Here is a 16,027-nt window from a genome sequence, read left to right on the forward strand (position 1 = left end):
CTTCTTTTTGGTGATATTGGGAATTTTAAACTCTTTTTGTTTTTATAAAATTACCCGCCAACTTGGTTTTGTGTGAGTTGCTTTTCGATTCCCTTTTTCGCCTTTTTCATTTGCTTCTTCGTTACTTTACTGGTGGCGGGTTTTATTTTAATTAGCACTAATGGCACGGTTAGGTGGTTTGATTGCTTGTTTTTAGGTAGGTATGAGTGCGATTAGTTGGACTAAATTACTCCCTTCCTTTTTACTTTGGATGAATTAACAATGCAACAAAACTAGCGACGGTGATCGGATTGGCCATGTCGGTTTTCGTATCAATTTCGTGTTTAGGTAAAAAATGGACATTCGTGTTAATGTGGCATGTTTGTATTTGTGACAGATAAATGTTAATTTGATAAATAATACCACATTACCACTAACTATTCGTGTGTATTGCCCACGTCATTCACATGTGTTATCGCAAGTGAGGCTAACAATGTCTATAAAACAATGTGGCTCACGATATCTATGTAAGTGAGATTAGGTACATCGAATAAGTAATATGTTATCTCATATTTGTGAGAACCAAACCTGAAACTTTCTCGGAAAAAACAAAAAGAAAATTGTTCAAAAATCATCATTTGCACTCAAGATTGTGGAATGACATATAGTTTTTTTTTTTTTTTGCTAAATTCGTATGTTTTTATTTTCTCACCAAAATCTAACCACCTCTAACTCATGAAATTTAAGCAATTATGGAATTAATGGACCTAAAAAATCTCAACTTTTTAAAAATAATTTTTAAAGTTGGAAAATTGAAAAATTCATTAAAAAAATTGGGTCAAAATTTCTAAGAGTTGTCACTTAGAACAATTATTTTAGATAATGAGATTATGACGAGAGAATTTCGAAAGAGAAAGATGTTGACAAATGACAAAAATGGGTATATTTTGCCACAGCACAGATACCTTATGTTGGTACTGGCCTTCCTTTTATTCAAGCTTCAGGTCCCATTTTATTTTTGCAGACTATGCTGCAGTGCTGTAAATTTCCATATGTGGAGGGAAAAGTGAATGGAAATTAACTGTCTTCATGGGTAAACCAGTTGGGTTGTATTAATAGAGCACTAAACGCGCACAATTTGGGCCTAATTAATTGGGCTCGTACTCTCCCAACCTGGCTCCACAATAACATCGGGTCAAAGTCGTTATTTCCTTAACCCGGTCACAAAATGCCCCCGGATCTGAGATCGACCCAATTCCAGCGCCATTGAACCAAGGAGAGCTCTCAGACTGCGAGAGAGACCAACCCCCCACTCTCCGCAATTCTCAGATCTCCTTCGAAACGTTTCGAGCTCGATTCACAGCCATGGACAAGTCCAGCGCTCTCGAATACATCAACCAGATGTTCCCCACAGGTTTCTCTTCCTCTCCCTCTCCCTGTCAATCTCTCTCTCTCTCTCTCTCTCTACATGTCTTTCTACAAAGAATTCGGAGCTTAGGGTTTAGAGAAACGCATGTAGAACAAGAATGTGTAGGTTTTGAACTCAGTGCTTGAATGCTTAAATTGTGTGTGAACAGAGGCATCGTTATCCGGCGTCGAGCCGCTAATGCAGAAGATTCACAGTGAAATTCGGCGCGTTGATGCTGGAATTCTAGCTGCGGTTCGCCAACAGGTGATCATCGTCTTCATCTTTCCAGCTCACTACTGCGAATTTTTGCCAAATAGCTCTTGGAAATGAAATGTGTGCGGCATTTCTGTAGTTTTTGATTGATTGTGTGGTTTGTGTTTCAGAGCAATTCAGGGACCAAAGCCAAGGAAGATCTTGCTGCTGCCACGCGAGCCGTGGAGGTCTGTTAATGAACTCTGTCTATAAGAATTGTTTGTTGCTATGTATGGCTCATTTGTTTGTTTTGATTTATTTCTTTTGTGATCCTCTAAGGCAGGAACTCATGTATAAGATCCGGGAAATCAAAACAAAGGCTGAGCAGAGTGAGACAATGGTTCAGGAGATATGTCGTGACATTAAGAAGCTGGATTTTGCGAAGAAGCATATAACAACCACCATTACTGCTCTTCATCGTCTGACCATGCTCGGTTAGTTGCTGTGTTCAGTCTTTTAAATGAGTTTGTTTGGTACAATGACTTACTTGTACAACGGTTTGGAGTGTATTGACATTACCTTTTCATATCAAAGTTAATTAGATTAGAAGAGATATATTGATTCTGAGAAAGTTTTGTAAAGTTAAATTCATTCTCATGGCAATACTTTTTCTGTACATGGCAGTCTCTGCTGTTGAACAGCTTCAAGTGATGGCTTCCAAACGACAATATAAAGAGGCGGCTGCACAGTTGGAGGTAATCCATATGCTCTCTATGATGTCATTGTACTCTAGGCATAAGAGGTGCTTAAGTCATGCCCTATTTTCAGAAAAGAATCTGTTTACTGCTGATGAATCTTTTGCATTATATACAATTCATGTGAAAAGATATGGCCATTTTAGAATTTTATATAATACTATTGAGAATTGCTTCATATTAATTCTGGTTCATGATGCGTATCAGGCTGTGAACCAATTATGTAGCCATTTTGAAGCCTATAGGGATGTTCCAAAAATCACAGAGCTCAGGGAGAAATTTAAGAATATCAAACAAATATTAAAGTCACACGTGTTTTCCGATTTCTCAAGGTATGTTGTTGAAATTGTGTGCATGTGTTTGTTGTTTCTTTTGGGTTAAACATCATAGTGTGTGTTCATCTTCTAAAAGAAATTGTGTATCTGAATTAGTGTTTTTTATTTTTATTTTATTTATTTTTTGTTAATATACCCTTAAGTTTTTCCTCTTTTGTGTTTTGTTCTCAGCTTAGGTACTGGAAAGGAGTCGGAAGAATCTAATTTACTCCAGCAGCTATCTGAGGCTTGCTTAGTTGTTGATGCATTAGAGGCATCTGTGAGGGAAGAATTAGTAAATAACTTTTGCAGTAGGGAGCTTACTTCTTATGAGCAAATCTTTGAAGGAGCTGGTGTGTCTCTTAGCACTTATGCTTTCTGTATAACAAACTTCACATTAACTGTCCTTGACATCCTGTTATCTATATTTGTAGAACTAGCTAAGTTGGATAAGACTGAACGAAGATATGCATGGATCAAGCGCCGCATGAGAACGAATGAAGAAATCTGGAAAATCTTTCCTTCTGCATGGCATGTTTCTTATCGACTCTGCATTCAGTTCTGCAAAAAAACAAGGTAGTTCTACTCATCTTTGATATCAAATTAGTGCATTCGGTATTCTTTAATAAAGGCTTTAAGTTTCTTCTGTTTCTTAGATATATGTATAAAGCATCTTATACTATAAAGAGGGAGTATTTGATGTTTGGGCGTTTGTATTGACATAGTTGCCCAAGAGAAACCCTGATATTTGTTAATTGCTATTTGCTGGTGTTAATTTGTACCACTGGAAAACAACTTTTGTCAACCATAAATCTCAAACTTAACATACTCTTTTAAAAACAGTTTAATCGTTGAGGACAATAATGTCAAAGCACAGAAGAAAGCAGGAAAAAAAATCCCACAACTGAACTTAACCACCCTGCACTCACACAGTCCCACGTTCATCGTATGTCTGTGTGGTGATATCTTTTACATGTAGAGAGAGAATAATACTTATGCCATTAGACATAGCAGATCAATTATATGTATTTATTGATCTTTCTTTTTCTCAATTGGCTTTGTAAGTTGTTCTTTCTTTTGTTTTTACATAACCTTGTCTCCCTGTGAGGTCGTCTGTTTTGCTTACATGAAAAAAAATTAATTTTACTTGATCCTCTGGAGTTGTAGGATTTAAGTAACATCTGATTTTTCTAGGTAAATAAAACGTTATAATCTGTTGTGTTGTTTGTATTTTTTTCTTCTCTTCAGGAAGCAGCTAGAAGATATCCTTAATAATCAGAAAGAAAAGCCAGATGTTGGGACATTGCTGATGGTAAGCTTTATTTCTAATTTATCATCTTTAATTGCTTTTAATGTACTAGGGGAATGAAAGTTGGTGCATCTTGGTATTGAAAACTAGAAGAGGTCAATTAAATTTTTTAATTTATGTTTGTAGAAGCCCCACCAAACCGCTAAGTTTAGATAAGCCTACTTTCAGCATTCTGAGGCATTTAGTTCAGTAGGTCATCAGATCTTTTGGATTGGCTGAAAACTTGATTTGCCTTAATTTGTCTTCTTGTTCTCTGTTGTACTGTGCCTTTTTCTTTTTCTAATATAACTTCTGTTACTCTAGAAAATAAAATAAAAATAAGTGCAACCATCTGTATATTATAAACTCCTAATAGATAATATCATTTGTGGAACTCCTGAATATAACTGGAAATGGGTCGTCCTACGCTCCTAATAGATCCTTTAGTGGAAACAATGGGAGCAGTATCAAACTTAGTGGTGAACAACAGCTTTAGGAACATTCAAAAACCATGAGTGACCTTGATGTAGCGCAATATATTTTTCAGCTTTTAGGAGCCATTTGGACCATATTGCTTTGCCTTCTTTTGTTCTTCTTGTAAGAGTGCTGCCTGAGGAATCATTGGAGTTTATTATGCGATTAAAAAGAATAGAGATTGATAGCAAACTGATTCATGCCCAAGTATAACTGTGAACGGATAAATTGTCTCCAAAGTGATACTGTATTTGATTTGCCTAATTGGACTTATTTGAGAATATATGTTTGACAAGGATTTTTTTTATTTCAAATAGCGCACTTTTATAGGTGATTGGTTTTATTAAAAAAAAAAAAAAGCTGGTCGAAATTTTTTATGATTACATTCACTCGCGCAGCTTTTTGCCGTTTTTCCATTTTGGTGTTTCTAAAGCCTTGGTTGTTTTCTATAGGCACTACAGCGAACTCTTGAATTTGAGGATGAATTGGCAGAAAAATTTGGAGGTGGTACTCGAGGCAGGGAGGTTGGAAATGAGATTGAAGAAATTGGTAGAGGAGAAAACACCACTCAAAGTGCTTCAGATATTCGAAAGAAATATGAAAAGAAGCTTGCTGCCCATCAAGGAAATGCCACAGAGGTATGCATGCTGCAGTTGCAACTTTGTAAGTTGGAATTTGGTAAATTATCAAGTTACTGATGTTTCTTTCTGGTTTTCTCTTTCCAGGAAAAGGATAAAGAGTTATCTGTGCCTGGAGCTGGGGTAAGCTTCTCTGTAATGAGAAATGTTACACCTGCATATTTTCTGCATTACCTTTTGAAAAAATATCGGTGACTCTCTTACATAAAGAAGTCAGCTTCAATCATATTTTTGACAAAAGTTCTAATTGATCCATGTGAAGTCAGTTCACCATTATTTTCTTTAGATCTTATTGTTCTGAGAAAGCTCGGGTAACTACTCTTATTTACTTTTTTAAGCGAAGGGAATAAATCAAATTTAATAATAAGATACTGGATGGATATGTTATCTCATACATGGAAGTTCTAGAAACTTTATTTTGGTAGATCTGACATGTGTTTGATTTGGCAGTTCAACTTCCGTGGAATCATCTCATCTTGCTTCGAGCCTCACTTGACTGTTTACACAGAACTAGAAGAGAAGACACTAATGGAGAATTTGGAAAAACTTGTTCAGGTAGTTTAGGTGCAATACTCGTTATAACATATATTCAATATTTCAGTCTCTGTTAGGTTTTTCTTTTAATTACCTTTTATTTCTTTTGATAGGAGGAGACATGGGATGTTGAGGAGGGAAGTCAGAATAATGTTTTGTCAAGTAGCATGCAGGTAAGCATTTAGACATTCATTGTTTTCTGTCAACTCAGAAATATCAGAATGCAGTTCGCGAGCTTATAATTTGATTAATTAATCAGGAACCCTACTTTCCTCATGCTTCTTTGTGAATTATTCTCTGAAACAGACAATTTTATTAATTTTTTTTCTCGGACTGACATGATTGGATCTCTTCTTGCAATATTAGAATACTGTTCCTTTATATTGGAAGGCAGCTGTAGTTTAGGGTCTGGCTTGGTTACACTGGTTTGTTTGCAGTTTAGGTCCTTTTGTCCTCTTTTTAGTATCATGTTTTTTGTTTGATAATTGTTGTTTTTCTTCAATTAAAAAAAAGAAAAAAAATAGCAAGACCGTTAAAATCCTGGTAGATGTTTTGGCCTCCTCTTAGGTGTGAACTTAGTATCTTATTTTTAAGTTCTTTTTCCATTTGCAGTGGGAAATTGTCTTCTTATTCCTTATATATAGTTGTTCATTACTCAACTTTTTGGATTTATCAAAAAGAATTGTTCTTCTTAGTGTTCACAATTGTCATTGCACGATTGGTTGAAAAGATGCTGTGATGCAGTTGAAGTTCTTAAGATTATGATGTATTATTTAAAAGATGTTCAATGACACTGACTTGGTTTTCTTTCTTTGGTCCTGCAGTTGTTTCTTATAATCAAGAGGAGCTTAAAACGGTGCAGTGCTTTAACAAAGAATCAGACATTATTTAACTTGTTCAAGGTACATTCTTGAAATTCATCATTTCATATGCCAATTTAGTGTGCACACTTTCATGCACATAATGCTACAACTCACAATTGCTCAGCATCATTACTTAAAAAGGAATAGAGATGTTTCAAACTTACCTGCTAATGAGATGAAGCCCTATGCATTATAATATTTCTCAAGAGGGTCGATACATGACAACAAATATAGGCTGTCATATTTTGTTGAAAGACCATTTACCTTCAATTCCCTTCGAAGTGTAAATAGAAATGTGCATTTTTCTTTCTTACAATCTGTTGCAGATGAAAACAGATTTTTCGTCTCATTGTCACTACCATCTCCTATTAAGCTCAGCACCAGTAAATTACACACACACACACACACACATTATGAAGATATTGTACCCATGCCTTTTTGCATTTCAGGTGTTTCAAAGGATTCTCAAAGCATATGCAACAAAGCTTTTTATAAGATTACCTAAAGGCGGTACAGGAATTGTTGCAGCAGCAACTGGTATGGATGGACAGATAAAGGTATTAATGGAACAATTTTTACTTTCAGGATATTTCAGAAAGTTATAGTCATCTTAAATAGGTGCTTATCTTTTCAATGATTCAGCAGACATCAGACAGAGATCAGAGGGTGATTTGTTACATTGTCAATTCAGCGGAATATTGCACCAACACGGTAAGCAGTTTTCTGTACAAATGAAACTCCTCTGTTACTCTGAAATTTTTAGCTTCGTTCCTTTCTGAGATTCTGCATATGAAGATATGGAACCTCATTAAGAACTAGCTGGTTTATTTTACACTACATCTGACAGACATTCCTTAACAAAACCTTAAAGTGAAGTACGTCTTAATGCAGCTCAATCAGCCATAATATAAAATTAGATGCGGAAAATAGAGGATATGTTATTATCTTTGAAATGTGTTTTAATATTCTACATCAATTGTCTGAGAATTTATTGCCGGTCTTTGTTTAGTTGTTCAGTTCTGTATTTGAGTTAAGTTGACATGGAGCGTCTTCTTTCTGAAACTATAGAAAGGTGTCATTATGTTATGACAGCACTGAATTTGGTGTTCACAAGATTATCATATGCACACATGCTTAGTACAAGACTGAAACAGATTCTACATTCTTGTTGATTTCTGTTTAATTCTTGGCAGTCTGGTGAACTCGCTGAGAGTGTGTCCAAAATAATTGATCCTCAATTCGCAGATGGGGTGGATATGTCGGAAGTGCAGGTATTAGGCATTTCACAAAAGATACCTACGGCATATATTTTCTGTTCATTTCTCAAGATTCGTGCAATTGTACAGGATGAATTTTCAGCAGTTATAACAAGAGCATTGGTAACCTTGGTGCATGGCCTAGAAACCAAGTTTGACAATGAAATGGCTGCAATGACACGAGTTCCATGGGGTACACTTGAAAGTGTTGGTGACCAATCAGAGTGAGCTAACATTATTCAATAATGTATACAGTAATGTAGGTGTAACATCTTTTCTATAAATGACCATGTCCACCTGTTTGCAGGTATGTTAATGGCATAAATATGATCCTTGCTAGTAGTATACCTATACTTGGAAGCCTTCTTTCACCGATCTACTTCCAATTCTTCTTGGACAAGGTACGAGTGGCTTAACATATTTTGTCCCCACTCCTACCATAGATATTGGTCTTGTGTTCAAAGGTTCACAACTCTTGTTTTCTGCAGAAAATTTGTGTTTGTTATAGAAAACACATGACATGCCTTTTGCACTCACTTTAAATACTTTAAAAGTTGTGTGGCACTATCCTTCACTCTATTCTCTCTGGCAGCATCTTCCAAGTTACCACACTTTTCACATGGAATGATCTCTGATGAAATGTCACTATAAATTCTGAAGCAATGATTAAAAATTAGCTCTTTCAATGTTATATATCAAGTCTTTTATAGACTAGAAGAGTTTTCATTTGGTGTATCCTTGTTTTAGACCATTGGTCCTTGTGGCCACAGGCAAGTGTCACATCTCCTCCTTTCTTAATGAGGTCTTGGTCTTGACTCATGACGGAGATAGTAGTTGAAACTGGAAACAGTGAGGAAAGCTACGCTCATTGATCTGGCCAGTGTACCCAAGGAAAAATGGTTGTACACAATAATGTGAATAAAATTTTAAGGCTCCATATTCATGATATGACCATAGGATCAAGTTGGTGAATCTAATGACAGTGAATAGATGGATAATAAACATCCTTCAGCTGTGAAGAGTTATTTTGTCCAGTTTGTAGCTAAAGTCAGTTCTCGAAGCTTGTTCTCATATAATTCACTCAATCTTTGCAGCTGGCATCATCTCTTGGTCCACGTTTCTATGCTAACATTTTCAAGTGCAAGCAAATATCAGAGACTGGAGCTCAACAGGTACAGAATGCATTCTTTAGTTCTCTTTTTCTTCATCTAGATCTAAATCTGTTTATATCAGGAAATGTGGGCTAGTCTATTAACCATTGCTTTTAGTTGTGCAATGCTTATACCTGGAGGTTTCTGAAATGAGATTCGTGGGATATGTAGCAAGAATAGATCAATAATAACTTATATTAACAATTCCTTTTTCGTAAAACTTGAACAAGTGCTGTAGATTGTAGTGCAAATAAATATACAGTTGAACAACATAGTGTAACATATTGGCAAGCTGTTTGTGTTATCAAACGTTTGAAGTAATAGGGTTTATAGTTATCATTTATGTTTGATCATTTGGTACAAAAACTTGTTCTGTCAGGGAAATAATCTCTGTGATTGATTCACGTATATGTGTTTATTGCAGATGCTATTGGATACTCAAGCTGTAAAGACTATTCTTTTGGATATCCCATCACTTGGTCACCAGGTGAGACATTATTGACATATTGTAATTGGTGAAAAGTATGATCAGAATCATACTATCCAGTTTATCATATCCCTTTTGTCATTGTTTAGCAATATAAGGATTAATTTTACTCAACATCTCTCTAATTTGACTTGAGAGACAAGTACCATGAGTGTCTGCAACAATTTTCTTGTCATAATAGACTTGTTATCTTTCATAGTAGACAAATCAAACTCATTAACCAGATAAATGTTTATCTTTTAATAGACGTCACGTGCTGCAAGCTATGCGAAATTTGTAAGCCGTGAGATGAGCAAAGCTGAAGCACTTCTAAAGGTTGGTATCAGTTTGTTGTCACTATTTCTGGCAGCTTCTAGATTTTTTTGTTCTAAGGCAGGTTTCTGTCATCTTTTTGCAACAGGTCATACTGTCCCCAATTGATTCTGTCGCAGATACATATCGTGCATTGCTACCAGAGGGAACACCTATGGAGTTTCAGCGAATTCTGGAGCTCAAGGTCATTATCAACTTCTATTTAGCTTTCTCCATTCAATTATGCTTTTTTTGGCTCAGTGATGAGATGTCAGATTGTATCCCTTGGTAGAGTGGTGCTTTGTGCACTTGTAGTTTATGCAAGTACCATTCAACAACAATTCTGTGCCTTTACTGGTTTAGACCACATAACAATTAGCGTCAATATCTGGTCTTTTCCAAACAAATTACTTGGGGTTTAATTTGACTGTGGCATATGCAGGGTCTTAAAAAGGCAGATCAGCAGAGTATACTTGAAGACTTCGACAAGCATGGGCCAGGAATTACTCAACCTTCTACCCCACCACCACCAGTTGCCACACCTGTTCCAACTGCCCCGACAGTCTCTCTGATACAAATTCCCACTTCAGGTGGATTCCTTGCACCCAGAGAAGATGTTCTAACCAGAGCAGCTGCACTTGGACGTGGTGCAGCCACAACAGGGTTCAAGAGGTTTCTAGCTTTAACAGAAGCTGCAAAGGACCGGAAAGATGGGCCTTTCAGGAAGCTCTTCAATGCTTGATAGCACTGAACTCCCTAGAACTGTAAATCATGTACTGGTTTCTCTTTTTCTTTTTCTTTCCATTTTTTCTGGTTTTCATTTTTCTTATGCTAATCTTGTGTCGTTTATCACTTGCTTTTGTGGGGTTTTCATAGGATCAAAACATTGTATTAGTCTACTAATAGTGCAAAAAGTATAGGAATATATTTTGCTCATGGCATCTAATATAAATTGTTCCCTAATACCAGATACCAATCGTTGAACAAATTGCAACTAGAAATAACAATTTGTTGCAGCATCTATAAGATTTCCCTTTGTAGGGTTTTTACAATGGAATGTATAATTACGTCTTGTGGAGCTTTTTTTTGTTTTATTGGCCAATTTGGAACTCTAAGAGAAGGTTGTCAATTTCCGGTCAATGGTTTGTTTGCAAGTACAAGAAAGTCATTTTCCATGTTTCTGAACATAAACACCAGAGAATTAATCTTGTACTACTAATCCAGTATTTCCCCTAGTCTGGGAAACTAAAGAACTCCCATCTTTACAAGATTTGTAAACTCGTGCTTCTAAATCTCTATTTGGATTATGTACCAATTCGCCCAAATTTACCAAAACATTTTTAACTACCAACAAAACAAAACTGTAAGAATTAAAACACTGCCGATTAAACAACTACACTTCTGAGCTCTTGTGAAACTTCAAATAAAAGATGAGTCGTTCAAATAAACAAATACATCATACTAAAATTACATGACAGAGCCCTCTTCTCCTTTATATGATAAGGGTCAATTTCGCTTCATCAACAGCTAAATATCTAATGACTTCTACTTATAGGCACTTTTAATAGGTGCAGACGGCCATGCACCATTTTTCCACATGCCTCTCATCTTTCCCTTTGAAAAACGGAAACAAATGGTTCAGATAATATTTTCCTCTCCGTTGTTCCAGTAATTGTTTTCTCTCTGTTGTAGCTTAGCTGATATTGCAAAACAGACAGGTGAGACTCTCCAACATCACTATCCACTGAAAACGGCGGAATATCTCAACTAATAGGAACCAAAGTGAGCAGCATACAGTAGAAATGAAAACAACTCACCCAAGAGGAAAGGAAAAAATAGATTTACCATGCATTAAAATCAAAAGGCTCGTCTTCCTGCATCCTGATCATCTCCAAAACTGCTAGAATTATTGTCATCAAATCCACTCTGGCGATCTAAACCATAGTTCCTAGAACCACCGGAACGATCTCTGAATCCACTAGAACGATCAGAACCGCCAAATCCTCCAAAACCACCTGATCGGTCGGAACTACCAAACCCTCCTCCAAAACCACCTGAACGGTCAGAACCTCCAAAACCGCTTGAACGGCCAGAGCTTCCAAAACCGCTTGAACGAACGGAACTTCCGAAACCACCTGAACGATCAAAACTTCCAAAACCACTTGAACGGTCGGAACTCCCAAAACCACTTGAGCGACCGAAACCTGAATTGCCAAAGTTTCCACCTCGACTTGTGCTAGATTGACCAGAATCACCAAAGGAACCAAAACGACCTGAATTAGGTCCACTATATCTACTGCCAGGTCCAGAACGGCCAAATCCAGGTCTCCCTCCCCCTGGACCACCAAAACGATTAAATCGACCACCACTTCCTATGTCGAACATGTCGGCACTTCCGCTGTCAACAGCAATGTGGGGAAGCTGTTGATCAGAAAAAAATCACACAATCAGTCTAGGATGATACATACTCTTAACACATATCCCGCTAAGAATACCGGCAAGAATCATTTCAGACCTATGGAAGGCTGACTCAAACAATGCAGAAAGACATAATCTGAGTGCATTTAGAGACTTTAACAAATTCAATACCATCCTGATCTTATTTACTGTCAAGCCACTTTCTAGCCTATTAATGAATTTGTCCAAATCATATTTTTGTTAGTCTTAATCACAACGTACCTCTTTAAAGCGGCATCCAACATCTCGCTCAATCATCCTTACATTCCTGGTTTGATCCTGTGAGTAAATAAGAATAGCACTGCCTTTCTTCCCAGCACGACCTGTTCTGCCTGACCGATGAACAAATATTTCTGAATTATTTGGGAGCTCGTAATGTATCACCTAAGCACAAAAACGACAAAACAATTATGTCAGTAGAATTCTGAGTCATTAATTTGACTGCACACTATATCACTGAGACTACAGCTTAAAACCATGATATGGGCCTAACTAGAGAGCATTTCAGAGCTATCATTACATAATTAAAACTAAAATGAAGGAAAAGAATGTTCATGAATACAACTAGATTAATAAAATATGAATTCAATGCCTCCAAAATTTAACATTTAACTCAATGAAAGGAGAACAGCTAAAGAATCCTCACCAGATCAACATTGGGTACGTCAAGCCCACGAGCGGCAACATCAGTGGCAACTAAAATATTGAAACGCCCATCTCGAAAACCTGCAAGTGTCCTTTCTCTCTGTTGCTGTGAAATATCCCCATGCAAAGCCTCACAATTATGCTTTCTTGCCATGGCAGATGCCAATCGATCAGCATCACGTTTCGTCTGAGTAAAAACAATGCACTTTCCTCCTCTTGCATGTTCCTAACAAATATATATCTAAGGGTGAGGGTATGCCATATGTGGGAAGCGTACGACCAAGAATTGATGACCTTTCTCAAACATATGCAAATAGAAAAATTGATATCAAATTTTAAACGAAATAAGAAAATTGAAAAATATTAACAAAGCAATCATGCTTGAAACAAAGCAGAAAATAAGAAAGTTATAATTACTTACTGTTATCAGTGGTCCAATAATTGACGCTTTTCCATATGAGTCTGCAGCAATCGAGTATAGGGAAATTCCATCTGGCAATTTCTGATCAGAATCCCCAACCTAAAGCACATGCAAGTTGTTAATTTTCTTGCACTAAAATAAATGGGAATGTATATCCTATAAACCCTACAAATTCAGTCCAAAGTCAACATAATATAGCAGATTTCTCATGTTCCACTAAATTTTTTAAATTAAAATCTCACCAAAACATTTTCTACCTCTAAAATTTTGTATCTTTTGGACACGACAAGTTGATCATACAATTTTCCATAGATAAAACCATGAAGTTACAGTACAAAGCTTATTGCCATCAGTTCAGTAACGTCATTACTAGTGCTCTCACCATATTAATGGATGGTAATCATGGGTTATGTAAGAACAGACTATAACAAAAATGCATACTTACAAGATCGATAACAGCTGGATCTTTTAGGTAATTCCTAGTAAGATTTTTGATCCATGTAGGCATGGTTGCAGAGAACATCAAGGTCTGACGTTTCTTTGGTAATCTCTCCAAGATTATCTCCACATCCTCCTGAAATCCCACTTGAAGCATCTGGTCAGCTTCATCAAGAACAACAAACTGAACTTCCGATAGATTCAAAGCACCCCTCTTAAGGAGATCAATAACACGACCAGGTGTGCCAACCGCCACGTCAACACCATGGTCAAGCTGGCCCATCTGCCTTCCAATGGGTGTACCACCATACACACAAATCGTATCCAAACTTGGTGCTGCCTCATAGAATTCCTTGTCAACTTGCTTTGCAAGTTCTCTCGTCGGAGCCAACACCAAAGCCAAAGGATTCCTCCCACGGCTGTATAATAAATCATCAAGTTAAACCCAATAGGAAAATCCACAATACTACTAATCTAACAGAGGAGTGTGATTCAAGAAACAAACCCATGTTTGGCATTGAATTGAATGATTTTATCCAAAATGGGAATCCCAAATGCAAGAGTTTTCCCAGTTCCAGTTCTAGCACGACCAATCATATCACGCCCTTGCATTGCTGGTTCCAACACAGCTCTCTATACATCAAAAAATCCCCAATACAACACATCAATGTTCCGAATAAAGTTTTGAAATTTAAAACATTTTCTTACTTTCCAATCATTCTCTCATAAACATAACAGAGCACATAAAATTGGGGAAATGATCAAAATTACCTGAATGGGAAAAAGCTTAGTGATCCCCTTCTTGGCCAAAGCAGATACAATCTCGTGATCAATCCCTAGCTTCGAAATCTCGAGGCCATCGTCGCCGCTCTTTTTAGACGACTCGTCGTATTGGCCATCCTCAACTGCGAACTGGGCGGCGCTCAACAAAGTCGGCGATGCTCGATAATTCAACGGCACCGATTTCGATTGAAAGTTCCTAGCTTGAAACCCGTGGGAGGTCTTGGCCTCGCCGACGATGTCGCCTGAGGCCGGAATCACTTGGCCGGATGACGGCGTTGGCGGTAAGGAGAGGCGGTTTATGAGGAGGGTTTCGATGGCGGCGAGGTTGCGCGCCATCGAGGGTGTCCGTCGAAGCATGATGCTCATCATTTTGGGGGGTGTAATTTGGGGGTTTAGGGTTTTAGGGTCTGTTCAATTCAATGGTTGAAATGGGTTTATGGTTTCTCAGTGAATTACTTATGTGATCCTTCTGCAAAAGTATTCATTTTTCACTTGTGGTGGGTTTGGATGAAAAATTATAAAATTCGTACGAATTTATAAATGATAGAATCTTTAACTCCATTAATTTAAAATTCTATTAATTGTAATTTCTATTGTTTGGTTACATCTATTTAGGATTTGAAATGTGTAATAAATTAAGAAAAATAAAAAAAAAATAAAAACAGAAAATAGAAAAAAGTATTGTTTTGGAAATAAAAATTGAATACTGCAAATGAATTCGTAAATGACACCTATTTTGGTGGAAATTGAAGTGAGGAATTTAAATAACGAATTCCTTCATTTTTTTTTTCATAGAGAAATTTAAAATTTCCAATATGATAATGCCAAACGAGGGAATTGGCTTCTAGGAATTATGAAATCCCCACTTTCAATTAAATTCCATCATTTTTTCCCTCATCCAAACACACTCTTAGAGAATCCTCAAATTTCAGCGACACAGGTTCAATGGCCACTATGTTTTACGGAGTTTTTTTACAGTGTCTTATAACCATTAGATTTGAAGACTTTCAATGGTGAAGATCAACGGTTACAATTAACAACTTAATTATTTTTCTTCTTTTTTGAAATTAACTTCTTTTTTTTTTTTTCTTTTTTCTAGAAATTTTGAAATTAACTTAGGGTTTGTTTACTTACTTAGAATGAGGATGAATGATTACAAGATAAAAACATTTCTACGTTTACTAACACATAAAAGAATGAGAATGATTTCGGGTAAAAAAAAAAATATCATGCATTCACACAAACACATGAAGGAATTGGAATGGATGTAGCTCTCACATCCTTATCAGGAATCAATTCCTGAATACTCAGTAATTTGATTACGAAAGGGGGAGATGAGTTTAGAAATCAATTATCCGGAATCAATACCGATTCATTTATTCTCTCACTCCACTTGTCTCCGATTCATGATTATTTTTCATTCCAAGTAAGTAAACGTGCCATAAGTTTCCATCCATGTCTTTCATCACAGAAACTAAACTCATCTGTTTTTGTGTTATCCCATACATCACACTGTTCATTTATTGAAGAATGGAATGATAACTCCCAAAACAAAAACCAAAAACAAAAGTGATGAGTACAAGTGAAACTCAATCAACATAAAATATATTAGGATATTTCCCGTATGCCAAAAAATTCTATGTATTGTGCCCA

General features: G+C 36.6%; 2 protein-coding genes across 4 annotated transcripts; one reads left to right on the top strand and one right to left on the bottom strand.

Annotated features, from left to right (window-relative positions):
- The first annotated feature begins 1,191 nt into the window (after positions 1-1,191).
- Positions 1,192-10,682, top strand: LOC112185994 (vacuolar protein sorting-associated protein 53 A). 2 transcript variants are annotated; one of them, XM_024324338.2, is made up of 24 exons: positions 1,192-1,393; positions 1,557-1,651; positions 1,771-1,827; positions 1,923-2,073; positions 2,264-2,334; positions 2,542-2,666; positions 2,841-3,001; positions 3,083-3,224; positions 3,897-3,960; positions 4,863-5,048; positions 5,136-5,171; positions 5,499-5,603; positions 5,696-5,755; positions 6,407-6,484; positions 6,895-7,002; positions 7,091-7,156; positions 7,639-7,716; positions 7,792-7,925; positions 8,009-8,102; positions 8,796-8,873; positions 9,277-9,339; positions 9,586-9,654; positions 9,740-9,835; positions 10,073-10,682. In XM_024324338.2, exons 1-24 carry the CDS (start codon positions 1,345-1,347, stop codon positions 10,370-10,372), a joined length of 2,466 nt encoding a protein of 821 aa, XP_024180106.1. In that variant the 5' UTR covers positions 1,192-1,344; the 3' UTR covers positions 10,373-10,682. The 2 variants fall into 2 exon arrangements, with proteins under 2 accessions (XP_024180106.1, XP_024180108.1); XM_024324340.2 differs by lacking the exon at positions 1,192-1,393 and having other exon boundaries at positions 1,567-1,651; positions 1,919-2,073.
- Positions 10,683-11,015: 333 nt separating this feature from the next.
- LOC112185995 (DEAD-box ATP-dependent RNA helicase 53, mitochondrial) lies at positions 11,016-14,850 on the bottom strand. Of its 2 annotated transcripts, none has more exons than XM_024324342.2 (8): positions 14,363-14,850; positions 14,097-14,224; positions 13,599-14,010; positions 13,154-13,252; positions 12,734-12,958; positions 12,310-12,471; positions 11,448-12,051; positions 11,016-11,327 (listed from the first exon to the last, which is right to left on the bottom strand). In XM_024324342.2, the coding sequence occupies exons 1-7, from the start codon at positions 14,741-14,743 to the stop codon at positions 11,488-11,490; spliced, it is 1,971 nt and encodes a 656-aa protein (XP_024180110.1). In that variant the 5' UTR covers positions 14,744-14,850; the 3' UTR covers positions 11,016-11,327; positions 11,448-11,487. The 2 variants fall into 2 exon arrangements, with proteins under 2 accessions (XP_024180110.1, XP_024180109.1); XM_024324341.2 differs by having other exon boundaries at positions 11,476-12,051; positions 14,363-14,849.
- Positions 14,851-16,027: the final 1,177 nt, after the last annotated feature.

This window comes from Rosa chinensis, chromosome 2 (genome assembly GCF_002994745.2).
Source record: "Rosa chinensis cultivar Old Blush chromosome 2, RchiOBHm-V2, whole genome shotgun sequence".
NCBI classification, from domain to species: domain Eukaryota; kingdom Viridiplantae; phylum Streptophyta; class Magnoliopsida; order Rosales; family Rosaceae; genus Rosa; species Rosa chinensis.